General features: G+C 53.0%; 1 protein-coding gene across 1 annotated transcript in view; it reads left to right on the top strand.

Annotated features, from left to right (window-relative positions):
- Nucleotides 1–18,258, top strand: part of PLXNA1 (plexin A1) — a 121,367-nt gene extending 103,109 nt beyond the window's left edge. The window contains exons 24-32 of the mRNA XM_037385503.1: nt 2,802–2,948; nt 3,789–3,948; nt 4,536–4,639; nt 5,111–5,207; nt 5,901–6,091; nt 6,967–7,136; nt 8,657–8,869; nt 12,554–12,704; nt 16,241–18,258. Of these exons, the coding sequence (XP_037241400.1) occupies nt 2,802–2,948; nt 3,789–3,948; nt 4,536–4,639; nt 5,111–5,207; nt 5,901–6,091; nt 6,967–7,136; nt 8,657–8,869; nt 12,554–12,704; nt 16,241–16,336 (1,329 nt within the window). The 3' untranslated portion in view covers nt 16,337–18,258. The remainder of the gene's footprint in view (nt 1–2,801; nt 2,949–3,788; nt 3,949–4,535; nt 4,640–5,110; nt 5,208–5,900; nt 6,092–6,966; nt 7,137–8,656; nt 8,870–12,553; nt 12,705–16,240) is intronic.
- The last annotated feature ends 1,937 nt before the right edge of the window (nt 18,259–20,195 follow it).

The raw sequence follows: 20,195 nt of genomic DNA on the forward strand, positions 1-20,195 counted from the left end.
GTGCACGTAAATGAGGCAGGCAGATGTGTGCCCAGCTGCCAGATCGGCTCTCAGCAAACCTGCCCAGAGCAGGGCCGGGTGGTTGGCATCGCATGGCCACGATGTGCTGGGGCAAGGGATGGGGACAGGGGCAGGACAGCCGCCCCCGCCCAGGGCCAGCAGCACGGGGAGCCATCGCGGGCTGGCGCTTTCACAGAGACCCTGTAGTAGCATTTATCAGACTCTTAATGAGACACCCTGGGGAAACGGAGAGGGATAAATCGAGACAAGTGCTGAAAAATGCACAATATTAGGTGCCTGATGAACTAGATCTAGTCAATAAGACAGTTTGAGCGTTCGCTGGCTTGCCTCAGCCTGCTCCTGAGGTACCAGTGCGTGCGTGTAGGAGGGTGTTTGCAGCTGGCCTCCTCCAGCTCGGCTCGCACGGATACCACCCCCTGCAAAGCCCCCCTCCCTCAGGCCCCCAGCAATGAGCAAACTGCGTCAGGGCTGGCAGCGGGGGACATGGCTGCGTATGGGCAGCAGGCTGCCCTCCATCAACCTGAGGGGCCGCTCGGCCCTATCTCAGCTGTCCCCTCCTGTATCCCACCCAATGGAGGCCATATCGGTGCAACTACCCAGTGCTGCTTTCTATGGTCCCTGTTCGTTTTGTTGGTGTCTGTCAGGGAAGAGCCCTAAACTGTCCTCATCTGTAGTGGCTCCGGGAGCTGTGACCCACGGCAGCATCGTGGCTCCAGTCCCTAAGAGCCACTGGGGACAGTGAGGCTGGGAGTGAGATTTTGCATTTTAAGGGTGGGACCCACATTTGGAACAGGTGGGGTAGCCAAGCTGCAACGTGAAGGATGTGCAGAGCCAGAGGGACAGGGCAGAGGGACTCTTTCAGTTGACGTTAAGGTGCCTGAAAGGTCACCCGACAGGGGACCAGGATCCTGCAGCACACAGAAGCCCCCAGAACCCTGCATGGGTGCTGGAGGAGTGATGTACCCATCACCAGGACCACTGATGCCTCCATCCTTCTGGGGAGGTCATAGGACCAGCTCTAATCTACATGTCCAAAAAGAGATTTATTCCCCATCAGCCCAGGCAGTGACCGAGGAGCAGAGGAGGTGACGCTGTGATGCCTGGAGTGCAACCAGGCCACCAGTGCGGGAAGGGCTGTACCCACTGCTCTTGGGGATCCCCAGAGGTGGGTGCGGAGCTGCAGACTGGTGGGCAGCAGACGTCTCTCTGGAGAAGGGAAATCTATGGGCTGAGATGGGAGCAGCATGCCAGCTGTGAGCAGGAGTCCTGCTCCAAGCTATCCTCCATCCATGCCACTTCCACAGACTTGGAAGTTTTACGAGGAGTTTTTACAAGCAACTGAAAGAAGCAATTTGAGTCTTTCCACCGCATCTGGAGGGGTGGGCTCGGGATGCTGTGGGAGCCCCCGGGGACTCACCGTTCTGCGGCCAGCCTGGCACTCCCGCCTTGCCGGGCAGCTGGTAATGCACAGTGTGGCACCCACCTTGGGTCTCACACTTTTCCAAGCTGACTTAATGAAGCCAAATTTGCAAATGAAATATAATTTCAAAGACAGGCATGTTGTCGGAAGGTCTGGGGATGATGTATGCCTGTTCCTGCTCGTTAGCAGCTGTCTCTTTAATTACCACAGATGCTAACGAGATGCTAACAGCATATGGTGACAGGAGAGCAGCCGCACTTTGCACCAAAGTACAATTTATTTGTGAGGCGGCTGGGAGGGAGGACGAGGGCTGGTGGGGTAAAATCTGCTGGGACTTCTCCTTGTTCCCTCTGCTCCCGCGGTACCCTTTTCTCTCTGTTAGGGCTAACGCCTGTCTCTGGAAGGGCTCATTGTGATGCAGCTCAGGGAAGAGGCCCTGGGTGATAGGGAAGCATCCACTTCCAGCCCCCTACACCAACTCATGGCTCCAGGCTGGTTGGTGCCTCCAACCTTGGCAGGTCCTTTGCTTTTCCTGGGTTGCTGCAGTTCCAGCATCCAGCAACTTTGGGGGAAGCGTCTGGTCCAGTTTCCCTCTCCCTCCCTCCCACTTGTGAGATAGAAGCTGATGTGGCTCTGGCTGGTGGCTAAAGCTGGTTCTGACTGTAGGGGTTTGGCTGTGGGGACATGTAGGTAGCAAATGGTTTAACTGCAGGAAACCTCATTACCTTGCCCCCTCCATCAGTTGGAGACTCGGGGTAGGGTTGTCAGAGAGTTGCTCTCTTTCTTTTCCATCCCTGTGACCAGCTGTCGTGGGGAAACCTCCTCTGACCTTCTGTCATGTGGGACTGGGCTCCTGGCAGATGGCAGAACTGCATCATGATACCTGGGCAAGAGTCCCCAGGCTGTCCCACTGCATCGTGCTCTTTCCAGTCCTCAGGTGCTTGGCTGGGCCAGCTCGAAAGATAGGCTGTATCCCATGCACAGGGTCCCCAGACTCAGTCTGCTCTTCACTAGCCCTGAATTTAACCGTTGTAGCTCATTTTTAGCCTGTAGAATGAGCAGAATTCACCAGAGAGTGTCTGGAAACTTGGGGAAGCTGAGCCTAGGGGTTGGTAGACAAGGGAACAACCTCCAGCAGGCTTGGAACGAAAGAACAAGTTCCTTCATGGGATTAATTTTGCCATGTGCCCCCTTCCTTGCAGTTGTGACAAAGGGCTGGAGACTACAAAGCCATGTATGGGGCTCGACGCTGCAGGGCCACAGCAGGCTCCTGACACAGTGGTGGTTCTTGAAAGGCAAAGCTGGTGCCTGGCACCTTCTCACCCCTCTCTCTCCCTCTCCTCCATCCCCTGTCCCGCAGGAGTGTGCTGGGGAACCACTCTTCATGCTCTACTGCGCCATCAAGCAACAGATGGAGAAGGGACCCATTGATGCCATTACAGGAGAGGCTCGCTACTCCCTCAGTGAAGACAAGCTTATCCGGCAGCAGATTGACTACAAAATGCTGGTTAGTGCAAGTGGAAGCCTCACTGGTACTGGTGCTTGCCAGGACTGCTAGGTCCAGCTATTGAACAAGATCTTGGAGGCACCCAAAGTATTTTCCAGAGAGTGGTTTGTCTCTTGTTCTTCCCTCTGGCATCCTTGGGGTGCCTCTTGCTCTGTCGGTGTGGCACCCATCTCGGCTAGGGTCAGAAAAGGGGCCTTTGCATGGCAAGGTTTGCTCTTGCCATGGAACTGAGAAAGCTAAACACGAACTGAATACCCCTCCACCCCTCTCCCAGCAAACCCCACAGCCCTGACAGGTACAGGGCCAGAGATGCTGTTGAGCACATGCTACCTGGGAGCAACCAGTGGCTCATGTTGGGTGGACATCAAAGCCAGATCCTTGAGATTACTGCAGGAGATGTAGAGATACTTCTCTTCCTCCATATCAGACATCTCCTCTGCCCAGCTGAATGATAAGCCGGGCCCTTCGCCTGGCTGAGGCCGCAGCTGGTCCTTCACCACCTCCATCTCCACCAAGGTGGGGTTGGGAGGGGGCGGAGTATGCCTGGGCATTGCTCAGGCTAGACAGGTTGTAGTGAGTTCGGCATGGTTTGCTGGCCCAGGATTCCTTCACTGACACTGTGCTGCCTTTCTAGGAATAGCTGGAGATTTGAGAGTGGTAGGGAGAGGTGGGGAGAAAGGGGGAGCAGGAACGTGCCATGTGGCTGCAGTTCGGCAGTGGCCAGGGAGGGGAGAAGACATGGCCTCTAGGCAGCTGTAGCCCTGTGTCCTTGGACCTGCCTTTGCAGCCAGCGCGTCACAGCCTCTAGCTCGAGTCTTTCTGCCCCTCTGTGCTGTGCAGACCCTCAACTGCGTGAACCCAGAGAACGAGAACGCCCCGGAGATCCCCGTCAAGGTGCTGAACTGCGACACCATCACGCAGGTGAAAGAGAAGCTGCTGGACGCTGTTTACAAGGGGGTGCCCTATTCCCAGCGACCCAAAGCCGGAGACATGGACCTGGGTAAGGGAGAGGCCAGGCACTTCCCTGTGGGGAGCAGGGATGTGACTAAGAGCAAAAGTGCCAAAAAAAAAACATTCAAGGCAGGAGAATCCACATCTCCTATAAGAGCGGGGACCTGGCAGGACCAGAGCATTTGTGCTTGTCCAGCTCACGTGTACTGTGCTGGTGGCACTGACTGTGTGGGGACGCCTGGCATGAGGGTGTGGGTCTCACCAGTAGAGAGGATGGGGAGAGGAGCCTCCTCTGCTCTGGCTGTGGGCTGGATTGCAGGCTTGAGGTGGCTGAGGCCCAAGGAGGCCAGCAGTAGGTGAGAACAGCGTGAATAGTCTTGTTCTTAAAGGAGGGGCGGGAGAATGAAGAGGAGAGGAGCAAAGGAAATGGTAGCCAGGGTCAAATTGATGCTGTCTTTCCTTGAGTACTTGGAAAGAAGATTTTGCCCAACACCGTGTTGATAGTCATCAATCTTGGGGTTCAGAAGGTGGTGCAAGAGCTCTTTTATTGATGCCCAGACTGTGCTCCTACCCTTGCTCTTGGCTTCGTGCTCCTGTCACCCTCTAACCACGAGCCCTTCTCCCTCATGGGGACAGAGTGGCGGCAGGGCAGGATGGCCCGGATCATACTGCAGGACGAAGATGTCACCACAAAGATTGACAATGACTGGAAGAGGCTAAACACCCTGGCCCACTACCAGGTAAGGCTGTCCATGGGGGAAAGCACTGAGCAGTCACCAGCTGCTTTGAGCTGGAGCATCTCTTCTCCCTCCTCAGCTTGGTCAGGGCCTGGGCTCAGCTCTCCAGACCATGCTGCTCATGCAGGGGCATGGCCAGGAGCTCTGCAGTCACTTTTGTGTCTGTGCCCCATGTTTATGGTCCTTCCGTTCAAGGAAGCACTAAATGGGGCATCTCTGGGACTCGTAGAGGCTGTTTCCTGCTCCAACCATACTTAGCCATTTTCGTGCCAAGTTGTCTGGCGTGTTCCTGTTCTGACCCCTTTGCCCGAGCTTTCGCAGAGGTAGCTATGTAGGTCTCCTTTGCTGGGGATGGGCGTTCCTGGGGTGATGCGCAGTGTAGCTTCACCCCTGGGCTGGTTTGTCCCTGCTGTGGGGCTGTTCCTCCTGTGCCTCTCCAGTATCGCAGCCTGCTCATGCTATCTCTGCCTTCAGGTGACAGACGGCTCCTCAGTAGCCCTGGTGCCCAAGCAGAACTCTGCGTACAACATCTCCAACTCCTCCACCTTCACCAAGTCCCTCAGCAGATACGGTGAGCATTCAGGGGCATCCTCCGCTGTGCTGGCACGGGAGGCAGCACTGGGCTGGGCTTGCAGACCAAGGCACGGGGCGGGCGATTGTAACAGTGGCTCACGTGAACAAGGTCCTTCAAAACCCTGGCTGTGCTGTACCACTGTATTTGTTCTGGTGTTGGAGAGCAGATGCCCTCAGAGCCACCTCTCTTTGCAATGTCAGATACCAGGGAGAGACGTGTGTCAGATGGCTGCTGCTAAGGTGATCCCTCTTTTTATTCCCCTGAATTCTAATCAAAATAGGCACAGAGGCACTTTGCACTTAAATGAGCAAAGTTGAGGACTCCAGCAAACACGCTGGCAAGCATACTTCAGCCTTGGTTTGGAAGGGAATAGTGTGGTTAGCTCAGACTGACACAGGAGCCATCTGCAATCCCAGCACCTGTGCGCTGGGAGCAGGACAGGCTTCTGCAGAGTCCCTTCCACAGTGCTCCTGGCCCCTGTACGTCAGCCAGGCTTGCATGTCTTGCATGTAGCCTGGCAGACTGCGATGACAGTCCTAGCAGAGCTCCTGGTCCATGGTGGCTGCAGGGGCTGGATCCCAAAGCTCCTGTTTCACAGCCGTAACGTGCGGAGGGAAGGGGGACGATGGGGCTGGTGGCGAGGCGGAGGTGGGCAGGGTACGAGTGTCCCGCTCTGCTCGGTGCTTGCAGAGAGCATGCTGCGGACAGCCAGCAGCCCGGACAGCCTGCGCTCACGGACCCCCATGATCACCCCTGACCTGGAGAGTGGGACCAAGCTCTGGCACCTGGTAAAAAACCACGACCACATGGACCAGCGGGAGGGTGACCGGGGCAGCAAGATGGTCTCCGAAATCTACCTGACCCGCCTGTTAGCCACTAAGGTATGACCCAGGGCTGCAGAGCTGCTGCCTGGCTTTTTACATCTGAGTGGGAAGGGTAGTGATTTGGGTTGTCCAGAAGTGGTAAGCCCTGCTTTTTTATTAGCCTTCTGCTTCAGCGCAGGAGCAGCTACTCTCTTGGTCTCTTTCCTGAGCTTGAAGTGATGTTTTTGTGTGTTAAAACCCTCAGTGAGTATCCCTTGAGTGGATTTTCCTGTTTGCTTCTTGCACTCTTTGGCTTTTTTACTATTCCCTGTATCCTTGAGCAGCTGCTGGACTGCAAACCAGAGGTGCCCTGGGGCGGGCGCCTCATCCCCTTTGGTGTTTGGGATAAAGCTGCAAAATCAGTGATGTGAGAAGGGTAATTACCCGGGGCATTTGGCGTCACAGGCTGTTCCACTTTCCTCAGCACATGCTGCGTGTCTGAGATGTCCCCAGAGAGGAGCAGAGGGCTGTGCTGAAGGTGCTGGCTCAGGATTGCAGGGACTGGGCTCAGCCACCTCCTCTGTGACTTGGCTTCTTGCCTGGTGGAACCAGAGCTTGTTCAGTGATGTCTGTCATCGGATCTTGGGTACCTTAATGGGACCCAAAAAGGACTATGATATGGCATACATTCACTTGGGTTTTGCTCTGTATGGTGTTTTTATTTATATGCTTTTAGTGTGCCAGATCAAGCGGTGAAGGAGATACCACTGCAGTGTCTGTTCCCCAGTATAAACCACTGAGAACCAGTAGGGTTACACAGACTGTACTGTGCTTCTTTTCCGGGTGGTAGGAATAGAAGTGAAATTGGTTTAAGGGCCGACCTTTAGCTAAAGGCTCATCTCTCTGTTGGCGCTGAGCGGTGCTGAGCAGCCTTCTCTCCCTCTCCTCTTCAGGGCACCCTGCAGAAATTCGTGGATGACCTGTTTGAGACCATCTTCAGCACAGCACATCGTGGGAGCGCGCTGCCCCTTGCCATCAAATACATGTTTGATTTCCTGGATGAACAAGCTGATAAGCATCAGATCAATGATTACGATGTCAGGCACACCTGGAAGAGTAACTGGTAATGGAGAGGGGCACTGGGGTGGCGGGGGCTAACGATATCACAGCTTACGTTGCTTCCAACCCCTCCCACGGGGAGCAGAAATATGTCCCTGGAAGTGATCCAGGACAAGAGAGGCCCATATCTCTGTATTTCTGGTGTGGGTAAATCCCTTGCATGCCTTCCTGCAGCAGAAAATATCCCAGGAATGCGGTGCTCCCTCAGCCCTTCCCAGGCCCCACGCATCCCCCGATGGCTGCGGTGGCTGGGGGCTGGTTCCTCGCTTCCCAGCCCTCCTTGGGCAACCACCCCAGTCCTCATCCCCACTGTCCTAAAGGTGTTTCCATGCTCCTTCCCACCACCCAGCTGAGCATGCAGCCCCCCCTCAGCATTTTTCTTTGCTGCTGCCTCACTGATTTCATCTCTCTGATCTTGCCGTTACTAGAGACGGGTACGTACGCTCCTGTGTCTGGCATTTGTTAAATGGCAGCCAAATTGCTTTTGTGGAGTTCAGTAACTGTTGGCAATTAGCAGGGCAGGAAAAGAAACATTTTTAAATGGAGATGTGAGAGCACGGAAGTGCGTGGAACTGATTTATAACCCAGCTTTCTATATTAAAAGAAGGAGCGAAAGGCAAAGGAGGGGAAAAAAAAAAAAAAACCGAAAAAAAAACCCTACTCCACAGGGGCTGGGCATGCAGGCTGCTGCATACTAATGCCTGTGCTTATCGCTGGGCGCTAATTCAATGTGTGGAGCTTCTTGAGGCCATTCCCTTCACGAATAAAATATGTACATGCACCCAGTATCCTCATTAGGAAAATCCTGGGGAATGAAGTGTGTTTTGTCTAAGATAAAAGCATTCACTGGGTGTGGTGCTGAGGGATGACAGAGCGGAGAGGCTTTCTGATGGGGGGAGTCCCTGAGATGCTCCTGGGAGAGGAGAGGGGCAGCACGATTGGGAAATGGAGCCAGGGAGGGTGGCATGTGTGTCGCATGCAGCAAACATCCAGTCGGAGACTGGCCAGGAGACCCGCTGCCTGTACAGCTGAGAGCTTTATTTCCAGCATCTGAGGCTGCCTAAATTCTCCTCTGGTGTTGAATGTGCTAATGAATCCCTTGAGGAGTCCAGTTAATTCCCTCCTCCGACGTGGGAGATGTGTGAAATGCCGTGCTGTGCAATTCGAAGGGATTATTGATGCAAGAGAAGGGGACCTTGCCTGGTTTGGCCCATGGGCTCAGCAAGGGCTTTTCAATGAGCGGATCCTTGGAGAAACTGCAGATCTGTGCTGCCCTGGTTTGCCTTTGGAGGTGTTGGCGGTGCTGAGGAATTTCTCCACTGAGAGCTGTGGCCATGTGGGGCTGGGCACAGGGCAATGGCCGTTTACCCCAGGACGTTTGCATTCCTGGGGTGCTGGGAAAAGCAGCCTGCCCAGTGCTGGGTCATGGGGAGCCCGTTCTCCGTGACTGGAGGTGCATGTGTGTTCCAGCTGCCCTGTAGGGCTTGGTTCAGGTGCTGACTCCTGTTTCCTTCATCCCCCCAGTCTACCTCTACGTTTTTGGGTGAATGTGATTAAGAACCCCCAGTTTGTGTTCGACATTCACAAGAACAGTATTACTGATGCCTGCCTATCCGTGGTGGCACAGACATTCATGGACTCCTGCTCAACTTCTGAGCACAAGCTAGGAAAAGACTCTCCCTCCAACAAACTACTGTATGCCAAGGACATCCCCAACTACAAGAGCTGGGTAGAAAGGTGAGTACACTTGGAAATACCTCCTGCTTCACCTGGAGGAATTAGAGTGGATGTACGTGGGTGTGGGGACTGGGGTCATTGGGAGGAATCCTTGGCAGCTCTCTGAAGAGGGACCGTACTAACACTTGCAGAAGGTAATCCTCTCGTTTGGGAGATGATGTTTTCTTGCGATTGTCTCCTGGAATGAGTTTGCAATGACTGTTTGACAGCCATTTATGACTTGCTTAAGGGGTGCTAAAAGCAACCTCCACTTTTAGGTTTTCTGATGTTTTCTGTTGTAAAAACTTGGTCTGTGCTAGGGAATTACTAACAGTTCCTTTGATTGCTTTTGGAGAGCAGCGAGAAGTCAGCCTTGGACTAGAGAAGTGCCTTTTTTGTACCACGACAACACGCGCAGGTTTTGCTGAAATGGTTGAAAATTAGCATTTCCCATCTCTCATCCATCAGTACATCTCGCCTGGGATCCTGGTGAGAGTACATGCTCTGAGGCAGTGCTCAGGCTGCTGTCGCTGTGCCGAGGAGCAGGGAGAGGAGCAGGTCCCCTGACTCCTTCCGACACCCTCCACCTTCACTGTTAGCTGAGGAGAGACATCCTTCTGTCCTGCTGAATTAATGCGGTGTTAAAGGTTCAGGTTTTGAATGCTACTGATTGCAAATTGATGCACTCAGGCATAATGCTGTGTTTAGCTTTATCCTTTTGGGAGAGAAACCTAGGAGATGTCCTCCAAAGCCCTCCAAATAGAGCTGCTGTTAAAATGTTGCTGTCTTGTGTAGTGGGACTTCATCAAGCTTAAACAATCGCAGGTTTCAGGTTGCTGATGCAACTTTCCCCTTGTGCTGATACGTAGTGCTGTAGGTCATGCTCTTTTTGTGTTTCTTTTGTTTTAAACTGAGGACCTTTCCCTTTTTCAGCATCTAGACTGGTTACAGGGTGAACCAAATGAAAGGTGTCCAGGCAACAATAAAGGTCATATTCTCTCGTTTGCAAACATGGGACTTTGTAGCCTAAATCGTCTTTTGGATACTGACTTGTACACAGTTACTTTTGTCATGCCATTGGCATGCCTGGTGCTTTGCAGGCAGGTACAAAGACAAGCTTCTTCCCTCGAGGAAGGTAGGGCTTGGATCAGAAGAAAAGGTGCCCCTGAAACAGGATGGCTGAAATGAGTGATGAGCTGCATTGTAATAGGAGGAAGTTCTTGGCGGCGGGCTGGAGGGGGGCTTTGGAGTGGGGTCCCATAGGAACATCACGAACTTCATAAAGTGAATTTCTCTGACCTTGCCATCTCTATGACAAAAATATTCAGCTGTGCGTGTGCCTGGAAAAGAAAAGGTGTAAGACCATTCCAGACTTAAGGATTGGTCTAGGCATGCTGTGTCCCTGGGGAGGAGGTGGGACATCTCACCGCTGATGGATGTTCCTGCCACTGCTTACCACCAGTACAGTCCCAGAAGCAGCTGAGCAGGGGCAGAGCTGCCCTGCGCAGGGTGTGACTGCGTCTCCTGCCGCTCCTCTGCTGCGGGGATTTACAGTGTAGTCAGCATTCCTGGCTTGTGGCACGGTGATTGTCACAAAGCTTTGCAGAGGCAAGATGGGAGCCTTGCGAGGGTGGCTGAGTGGGACGGCGTGTCCCACCGGGACAGGTCTGTCTGCCGCCGGGGTTCAGGCACCAGCTGAACAAAGGGCATCCTGCCAGTCTGAGGAGAAATAGCGTGGTGAAGGGCTTGGGAGGTGGGGAGCCTGGAGAAAACCCAAGGGGGCTGCAGCCAGGGTCACGGCTGGGGTAGGTGTCCTCTGGAAATGGTAGGTGTGACTGGGATCTTGGGCTGCACGAGCCACACGCCCTTGTCTTGAAAAGCGATGGTTTCCTGCCAGCCTTTGTGTCATAGTAAACCCCAAAATGTAAAAGTTCTGTATGTTACCTGGACATCCTACTGTGGTAGCCACAAAAGCTTTCTTCTTCAGCACATCTCCCTTGTACGTTCATCTCCAAGTCCCTCCCCACAGGGGTCTTCACCTGTGGGGTTAAAGGGTGGTGAGGGGGATCTCTGGGGGTTTTCATTGCTAACCAGAGCTGGCTGGAACTGAGAAGATTGGGTGTACTGTCCCTAATACTCCTCAGCACAGGTAGAAGTGGTGTCAGCTTTAGGAGATGTCACTCTGGGGGTGATCTCTTCAGCGGCATAGCAGATCTCCTGGTGCCTGGTTTAGTCAGAGGTCCTCACCACAGGCCACTGCTCTCTTGGCAGCATCTGGGAAATCTTTCGCATAATTTTCTGGCTGAGAATGAGCCTCCTTGTTAAAACAGCCCAAGTATTTTATCACTAGCTGAGTTCAGTGCGGTGGGATGGAGTGGATCCTCGTATTCATCTCCTCAAGTGGTCTTGCTGCCATCTGCTCCTAGCCAAGTGCTTCAGCCATGTTCCATCTCAGCGTTCAGCTGATGATGCTAATGATGCTAATCACTCTACCAGAAACTTCACCGACTGAGGAGTCATCAGCAGTAAAGCGAACCTGGGAGAGACTGGCACTTTGTATTTCCAGGTGGTGCGAGTGGCCAGGCCTCGTTTGCTGTGGGTAGGGTTTCTTTTTTAATAGAGGCTTGTGGACACCACCCTGATTTCCAAAAGGACCTCAGCCGCCAGTCCACTGGTGTGTCTGCTTGATGTAACCCTCCTGCTGTAATGGGATGCTGTGGCTTTGATCTTGATGGGGTTTGATGAATATCTCTTGGATATTCTGTTTTTCCACTATGATTCTGGACTATATAAGCTGTGTCTGAGTTTCCCTGTATTTGCTGAGCATATCAGCAAGGCAGCTGTTGGATAGGACTGCAAATCTTAAGGTGTCCTAGGAAATGTAAGGTAGTATCCTGCTGGTAGCAACCATCAGAGAAGTACAAGGAAGGCATGAAAGCATGAAGTCGTTTGACCCAGGCATGCCCTAGGACATCAGCTACTTCCTCTGCTGACCAGGATCCTTTGAGGTCACAGACATGTCTATAGAACCTCAGTTTTCACTGAAAATGAAAGCTCCTTGTAGATTTTTGGTGAGTAGTAACTTCTGAGCATGGCCAGCGGCAGTTGCAGGCTGTGTTGAATGCCTGTTGCTGAGGAAGATGTAACCACGCGGGATGTATTACTGCAAGGGCTGGATGTGAACTTGTCTTGTGTTCATGCATCAATTATTTAATTTTTATTATTTTTATATATAATTTATATATATATATAAAATAAATATGAAGGGCTATCGTTGGTCTTAGTGACACAGTGACATTAGGAGAACCGTGGCAAAGCCTTACGTGTTGCTGCAGGCATGGAGAATTCTGCTGGATGCAGTCTGGTGGCAGAACGTGCCGGTGGGATGGGAAAGGGGAAAATGTGTGGTTTAGGAGAGGGTGGGAAATCCCTCAGAGCAGTGGCTCCCGGCTTTCCAGCAGGCTGGGCTGGGCTCGGCACCACTCCATTGGGAATGTGTTCCTAATGGTGCTGACTGCTCCATGGAGTGCTCAGAGACCTCTTGATGAGCAGCATTGTTACAATGGGTGGTTGCGGTATGTCACCCCTTGGAGGCAAGATGCTCTTCGCCTTGCCTCTCCAGTGGCTGTTCTCAGGTGAGTGTCACAGCAGAGATCCATCCCTCTCTGACAGTTCCTAATTCTGATCCACTCTTCTGCCTTGCAGATATTATGCAGATATAGCTAAAATGCCAGCAATCAGTGACCAGGACATGAGCGCATACTTGGCGGAGCAGTCACGGTTACACCTCAGCCAGTTCAACAGTATGAGCGCGCTGCACGAGATCTACTCCTACATCACCAAGTACAAGGATGAGGTAAGACATGGAGATAGGTGGTCAAGCCTGGGCTGCGAGCTGCATCCCCTTGCCTGCATTTCTGCAGCCCTCTGCTTTTCCCTAGGGAAAAACACGCTGTGAAATGTGGGAGAGCAACATGGTCTGTGTCTATGCTTGGGCTGGCAGGGAAGGAAAGGTCTGGGAGGCGTGGAGCCAGGTGCTGGCGTAGGCAGGGCTGCATTCCCCGTATTTTCTGCAGTGAGTAACGTAGGAAACACCTATTTTTCTACACATTTTGCACATGAGCTCCGTGGGGCTGCAGAGTTCATGGTGTTATCTCCATGTGCCTCCCCTATCGGCCACCACCGACGTGGTGCTGTGGTGGTACCAACCATGTGATTAGGCAGCGTCTGGCTCTGTTCCCCGGGGATGCCAGAGGATGTGGTGACCTCTTCAGTGCTTGCTTTGTGAGCATCAGTAAGGATGGTTAGAAACCCCTCTGCTGTAATTTATACAAATTAACTTCGTAAAGCACTGCTCAAATCCACACCCTGCATCTTTTTATTAAAGCAATAAAATACGTAACTACAGTAAAATATGGATCTATACATATAATATGATAGTATAGGTTTTATTGTACCAATAAAGGGAATTGACGACTGCGTTTGAACAGTGGCTTATTTAGGTGACAGAGTGCCAGAACGTCTCCTTGCTTGGAGACGGCCGGGAGAGCCAGCCTCTTGCCATGCAGGGGAGGGATCAGGTCCCTGTCACACGCTGCGGCATTCCTGAGAGGCATGTCCCAGCGCCCCTGAGGTGTGAAGTTAGGGAGTCCATGGGTGGGTCGTAGCAGACCTGGCCCCTGGGTCAGCACTGGGACACTGGTGGCCGAAATTCTTGTGGAGCTAGGTGCTTTGCAGGAGTGAGGAGGAGGAGGTGGGGGGGCTGGCTGCCCTGTTGCCTGGGAGCAAACCCTGTGCTTGGGAAGGTGCCGCATGGTGGTCACCGTGTAGCTGGTGGCCGTGTACCACACAGCTGGTGGCTGTGCTGGTGAGACCTGTGTGCCGCTCCCCAGATGACTTGGTATGGCACATTCAGGAGACCGCCATAGTTCTGTGTGATGACTTGGCCATGGAGGGTTTTGGGGATTTTACGGTTTGTACAACAGCTCTGTGACTACCATGAGAGTGGGAGAAGAGTGGTCTGGAGGATCTTGATCTGTTGTGGGGCAGCCGTCATCCCTCAGCCATCATCAAGTGCTCACTTCCTCCAGGCTAAAAGTTCCCCAGGCCTTAAATACATCCTCCAAGTCCTGGGCAAGAGCAGGGAGGGGACCATGTGGCATTAATGAGCTGCTCTTTAGGAGCTTAGGTCCTCTTCATGCCCGCTAACGGCAGCCTGACATCTGTTGAGTGCCTTGCTGTCGCCCGCTCTCCGACCATCACAAGTGTGTTCACAGCTCTCAGGAACTTCTTTTATTATTTGTAATGGGATTAATAAATCACAGCTGTTCCCTTTGTTTGTTTTCATTCATTAGGCACAATTATATGCAGCCCGATTGCACCCTCTTTGATGCAAAATGGGAGAGAATAATTTTTCCTGTTGTTCAGTGCAATAATATGCTGTCATTGGCTGTGAATGAAAATCATAATTAATTTTCATTTGGGTACTTGCATCTTGGTAATCAATGGTCCTGGCTCCTTACAGCAGGTGACAAACCTAGGTCTCTCTCTACGCGCAGCACAGGTTTCGTTTGACTCCATTATTTCTGTAAGACAGATAAAAGAGTAGCAAATAAATGCAGGGGCAGGTTGTGTATCTTTTGACACCTCAGCATCCCAGGATACACAGCTGTCTTCTCAGGAGAGGCGGAGGCAGTGGGCAGGGGGGAAATAAGCTCCTCTTCCACTTCTTGGAAGAATCTCATTTGGTTCTGGCTCAGCCACCTTTCAGGCACGTGGCGTTTTGATTTCTGTGTGTTATTACAGTTATTTTGTTCTGTGGGTAGTGTGACAGCCGACAGTGGCTGTGGAGATGGATGGCGGGGGAGTGTCCCTGGTAGCAGGTTTGTGGCAGAATCTATGAGCTCTCGCCAGTTCAGCTGCAGCTCAGGGTCGTTGCTGCCAGGGGAGGTAAATCAGATGTGCTCAGCTCTAGCTGGCAAATTTTCCCCTCCTTGGGAGCTGACGCCAGCGTCAAGATGCAGCTTTCCGCTTTCCTTTGGGAAGAGATTCTCCATTGGGCATCTCCTACTGCCCCAGCAGACAGAGACCAGCAGCCAGGTCCTGTCCCAAAAAGCCTGGCGGAGAGCCAGAGCCTGTCGGTGGCCAGAGACTGCTGCATGGCAGCGTGGTGGATGCTGCACAGCACGCCCTGCACGCCGCTCCACAGCCCGCCGGCACTGCAGCAGCTCTTAATCAAAGGGAGCTGATTCCCCATTAAGAAGTTACCTGTAGGGCTCCTGATGGACTTTGCCTGCTTCCTAGTAAGTCTATTAATTATACAACAGTTTGTTTCCAATTATGTGGCCAATGAAATGGTTAATCAAGTCCCCTTTGACGGATGCCTTGATATTTAATTGCAAAAAATTTGCTCTCTCAACTAGCTCACCCGAGGAGATGAGATTTCTGTCAGGTTTGTTTTTTTAAATCAGCTTTTCTGCTCTGCTGGCATGATGTTAGTGAGACCAGACTCCTGGCTGCTGGGAGGGCAACTGCCCCTTCGTTCTACACTTCATTACTTACCCCCTTCTCCCCACTCTGAACCTCGTCCTCCACCCTCCTGCTGCTGCTAGTCCTTCCCCCGCCCTGGGGGCATGGTCGCATCCAGCCCAGGGGAGGAGACCGTCCCTCCACCCTGCAATCTGTCATCAAGGTCAGGAGCTTGTTTAGAGGAATGAGATTCCAAGGGAGGAAACTCATCCTCGGATGTCTGTGGGTGCACCCTTACACAGGACTGAGGGCTCCCCGCAAGGTGGGCTTTGCTGGTCCATGCATTTGGTGTCTCCCTCCATCACCCCACAGCCCCCCAGTCGTCCACCTTGGGGAGAGGTGAGTGGGATTTTACCACAGGTGGCAGCTGAAGCCTTGTGGATTTGGTCTTTTTCTGCTCATGGGAACCAGTTCATAGCTCGATCGTGGTCTCTGAAATGCTGTCCCTGCTTCCCTAGGATGTTGCGGGTTGGTTGGAGTCACAGGTGTGGTGGGAAGGTCTCATCTTGGTGTTGGGGTTTAGCTCCGTTGTTTGATGGTTGTTCATTTTCTGGTTTCCCCACATGGCTTCTTGTTAGTATCAAGCAGGTCCCTGGTGTTACTGCAGCCCCTTGGGGGTCTAGGGAGGCTCGGTCTGGTCCGTGGGGTGGGGTGGCAGCACTCAGAGTGGTGTCCTCCACCTCACGCCTCCTCTGACCCTTTCCTGGCCGCATTAGGGACTGGAACGAACGTGCGCCGCTTCCCACGGAGCTACATCCCCACACCTTGGTGCCATCAATGAGCGTGGCCGTGGGCATGTGGGAGCCGCTGTGGGCAGGAGGGCATCTCCTCACCCTCTCTCTCACCCTCCCCTCTCTCCCCCAGATTCTAGCTGCACTGGAGAAGGACGAGCAGGCCCGGAGGCAGCGGCTGAGGAGTAAGCTGGAGCAGGCGATCGACACAATGGCCTTAAGCAGCTGAGAAGGCGGCAGCGCGGTGCCAGCATCCCGGGCGGCGGAGGTGGCAGGAGGGGGGCCGGCCAGCAGCAGCCACGGGCAGCAGAAGACTTTGGGGCTGGGGCCGGCCGGACCCGCGGGAGCCGCCGCGCCTCCACACGCTTCCCACGAAAGAACAAGGAAACCTCGCGCTTTAGCGGAAAAAATCCCAAATCCCGATGACAGCAGCGACATCGATACAAGCCCCTGACCCACACACAACCCCCCAGTCCAAGCGGGACGCAGCAGGGACCTTGCAGAGAGGCGATGCTGGGCGGAGGAGAAGGGGGTCGACTGCCCCACGGACCCACGGAGCATCCCTTGCCCGGGCAGAGCCCTGAGCCCACAAGGAAGGAGGGTCGGGACCGCGGGGCTTTCTAGGACGGCGTTTGGATGTTGTTGTTACTTTGGTGGAGGGAGGGTGGGTGGGCTCCTATTTTTACTGTACTTGACTTGCTCTCCACCCCTTCCCCTCAGCTGTCCACCCCCTCTCCTTCTCCTCTCTTTTTCTGTCTCTTCCCCCTTCTCTCTCTCTCTCTCTGGCCTTCTGCCACTTAGTGTTAACTGCTATATTTGCACAATTTACACAAGACAAACAAAATTTTTAATTTAAAGAAAAAAAATTATAACAAAAAATGGAAGGGGAAAAAAAAGATTCTAAATTTTTGCAACAAACTAACAAAAACGATTTTAAAAAATAAGCTAAAGGACTGATGCTGGGGAGATTTGGGGGTGGGGGCAGTAGGGTTGGGCAGGAAAGGGAGAAATCCCTGAGCTTTGATATTTCTAAAATACGTCCTGTGCCATGTTTTATTTGAATGTTGTTTAGTGCAAAAAAAAAAAAAAGTAAAAAGAAAAAAAGAAAAAAAAATGGGAGTTTCGTTAGCTGAATAGATGCTGTTATTTAAATGCTGCTGGAGTGGTTCTGGAGGTCATGATCAGAGAGGCAGGGAGATCCCAAGGTTGGTTTTTCTTTTCCTGGGGGATCACTGAGGGGTGGTCGGTGTTTTGTTGAGCTCATCCTTGTTTTCCCGGTCCGGTGGCCGCAGGAAGGTTTGGGCAGCGCTGCCTGCCCCTGCCCGTCCTGGGATGATGGGAGGCAGAGGATGGCTGCGGGGGCTTGGGGACATTTGGGATGGTTCATGGAGAGCTAGCCTGGTTTTTTGGCAGATCCCCTGGTGCTGGAGCAGCCTTAACAAAGCCCTTTTATGTGTTGGTTGTTTTTTTTTTTTTGTTTCCTCGATCATCTTTTTGTGCTGATGCACAGGAAGGGACCAGATCCCCAGGGAAAGGGGAGGCAGCTCCCCCGTGTCTCCTGACCGGGATCCCCTCCAGCAAACCCTGCTGGGGGACCAGCCTGTGGAGGGAGGGACTGGGATGCTCGGCTGCTGTGGGGCTGTTGCATGCTCCTCCACCCGGGAAGCCCAAACGTGTGCAGGACTTTCCACCCAAGACTGACTTGTCTTTCTCTGCCTTTTCCTTCTTTCTCCCACTTTCTCTCCTTGCTGTCACCCTGTCTCCCCTCTGCCGCCTCCGCCCTGCTGGGGGGGTCGTTGGAAACCCGAGGTCTCTCCCTCGGCAGCCCCCTTCGAAATGTCAGATCCTCACGGGTTTGTGCTTTCCAGAGATGAAAAGGTGCCGAATGCTGCCCCGAATGGCAGCAGGTGACCAAAAACTTCCCCCAAAAAAGAGCAAACCCCTTTCCTTTTCCGTACTGATTGCTCCCGTCGCTGCCTGGGCCACAGCAGACGGGGCCAGACTCTGCCAGGAGCGGGTGGCTGTCGAAATCCAAGTGGAAAGAAGCCCAGCTGATTTCTGTCCGTTCCCTTAAATCGCAAGTTAAGGGGGGGAGAGGGAGAAATAATGAAGTTTTTAATTAAAAAAAAATAATAAAAGTGTGTATATATATATATGTGGTTACAATCTAATTCTCGTGCCCCAGTGGGGTGCTGTATAGTTAACTGAAGGAGAATTGAACCAATATAAATATGAAATGAATTTACACAGCCAGTTAAAACAAAACAAACAACAACTAGAAAAAAGAAAAGAAGATACCAAATGGTCTGGAAGAAATTTCCAAGCCTTTCTCACCATGCAGAACAATCGTTTGAAGCCTGCACATCTCTCATTATGTTGTAATTTTGTTTGGTTTTGTTTTGTTTTAATAAGGAGGGAAAGGAGAAGATGCTGATTAAAAAAACCCAACAACAACAACAAAAAACCCAACCACAACAGCAAAACTATGTTTGAAAAAGAAGTAATAATTGTTTCCCAAACCTACGAACCCTGAGCTGTCGCTGGATTTCTGAGAGCTGTGGGCTGTTGCATGACTGTGCTAGATTTTAGTCTGAGTTGATCTTTTTAAGAAACAGAAGAAAAAAACCCCCATAAAACAAAAAAAAAAACCTGCAAGTGTTGAATATTAGAGGTTTGTTTAGACCTGTTATCTATTTTTTTTATTTGAAATTAATTTGTCACTTTCTCATCCAAAAGAAAAAAACAGCAACCAACAAGCAAAAAGAAAGACTTCAGAGGTTCACATCTCCAGTGTGGTACTCGGAGAGCCTTAAAGGACAGCTGTGTGCCCACCCACCCTGTGCTGGGGCCACCACCGCCTGCCAGCATCTCCCTGGGCACTCTGGTGGGACAAAATCCTTCCGGGGGGTCCCTCTGGGGGGTCTTTTGCAGAACTCGCTGCTGCTGCGATGGGGCACAGGGGTGCTTGCAGCTCATTTCGGTGCAAGGTTGGCCCCAAGCTGCTTCCTGGCGGTGCTGCCAGCTGGGCAGCATTGGCGGGGGTCCTGGAGGTCGCCTGGAGGATGGCAGCCATGCATTGGTGGTCACTGTGGTCTGGTGGAAGGGGAGCGGTTGCTTTGAAGTCTCTATGTGAAAGTGGCGTGGGTCCTACCTCTTTCAGAGTGTCTTGGGGATCTTCTGTTGCCATTGAGGGAGCCAAGTGCGTGGGTTTTGTGGTGATGGAGAGGGGATGGTGGGGACCCTTCCCATTGCTGGTTGGAGGGGATGGACATGTGTTTCAAAGGGCATCTCGCTGAGAGTTTCCTTGTTGGCAGAGGAGGGCTGGAAGCACTGTTAAGAGCAGAGAGTTTATTAGCCTGTTGCGTCCACAGCAGCAATGCTGTGGGTGCTCCCTGAGCCAGGCTGGAGAGGGACACGTGAATTTCTTAGCTGTGGTGGGCCTGGATGGGATTTGGGCAGCAGAGATGTTCCAAGGGGGTGGGGGGGGGTCATGCCAGGCAGGCTGGCAGCGCCATGGTGTGTTTGTGCTCTCTGGGCTCCACTTGTGCTGTGGCCTGGCTCTTCCTGCCCCATAGCGATGCTGGGAGCCCGTGGTGTGGTCCCAGGGATGGGTTCCGTTTGGCTTCCTCCTGGGGAGCTTTGGGGTGTCTGCGGTTCGCTCCACCAAAGGATCCCTCCAGCACCTCCCCACCCCTCCAGGGTCCCCTTGCTGCCTCTAACAGGGGAGGGTGGCGGTCGGCGAGGTGGCCGTTGCAATGCTGCCCACAGCCTCCGGTGCTTCTTGGTGCTACCTTTGCCTTCCGTGTGCCCAACGTCCTTAATTGTGCCAGGCAGCCTGTCCTTCCTCCCTGGCACCAGCCTGGTGGGGGGCAGAGCCGGGCTGGCCATCCCCACCTAACCCTGCCTAGGAAAGGGGAAAGGCTGGGGGAGAGGCTGGGAAGCATATGTGGGACTCCTATTACCGGTGGTACCAGCTGCACCCCAAAATGGGATGAGATGGAGAAGCATCCCCTGCCCTGAACCTGTGTTCAGCCCTGTGGGCTGATCCCCAACCGCTGCAGCAAGCAGGTCCCTCCCTGCCCCGCTCT

Source organism: Falco rusticolus, chromosome 4 (genome assembly GCF_015220075.1).
Source record: "Falco rusticolus isolate bFalRus1 chromosome 4, bFalRus1.pri, whole genome shotgun sequence".
NCBI lineage: Eukaryota > Metazoa > Chordata > Aves > Falconiformes > Falconidae > Falco > Falco rusticolus.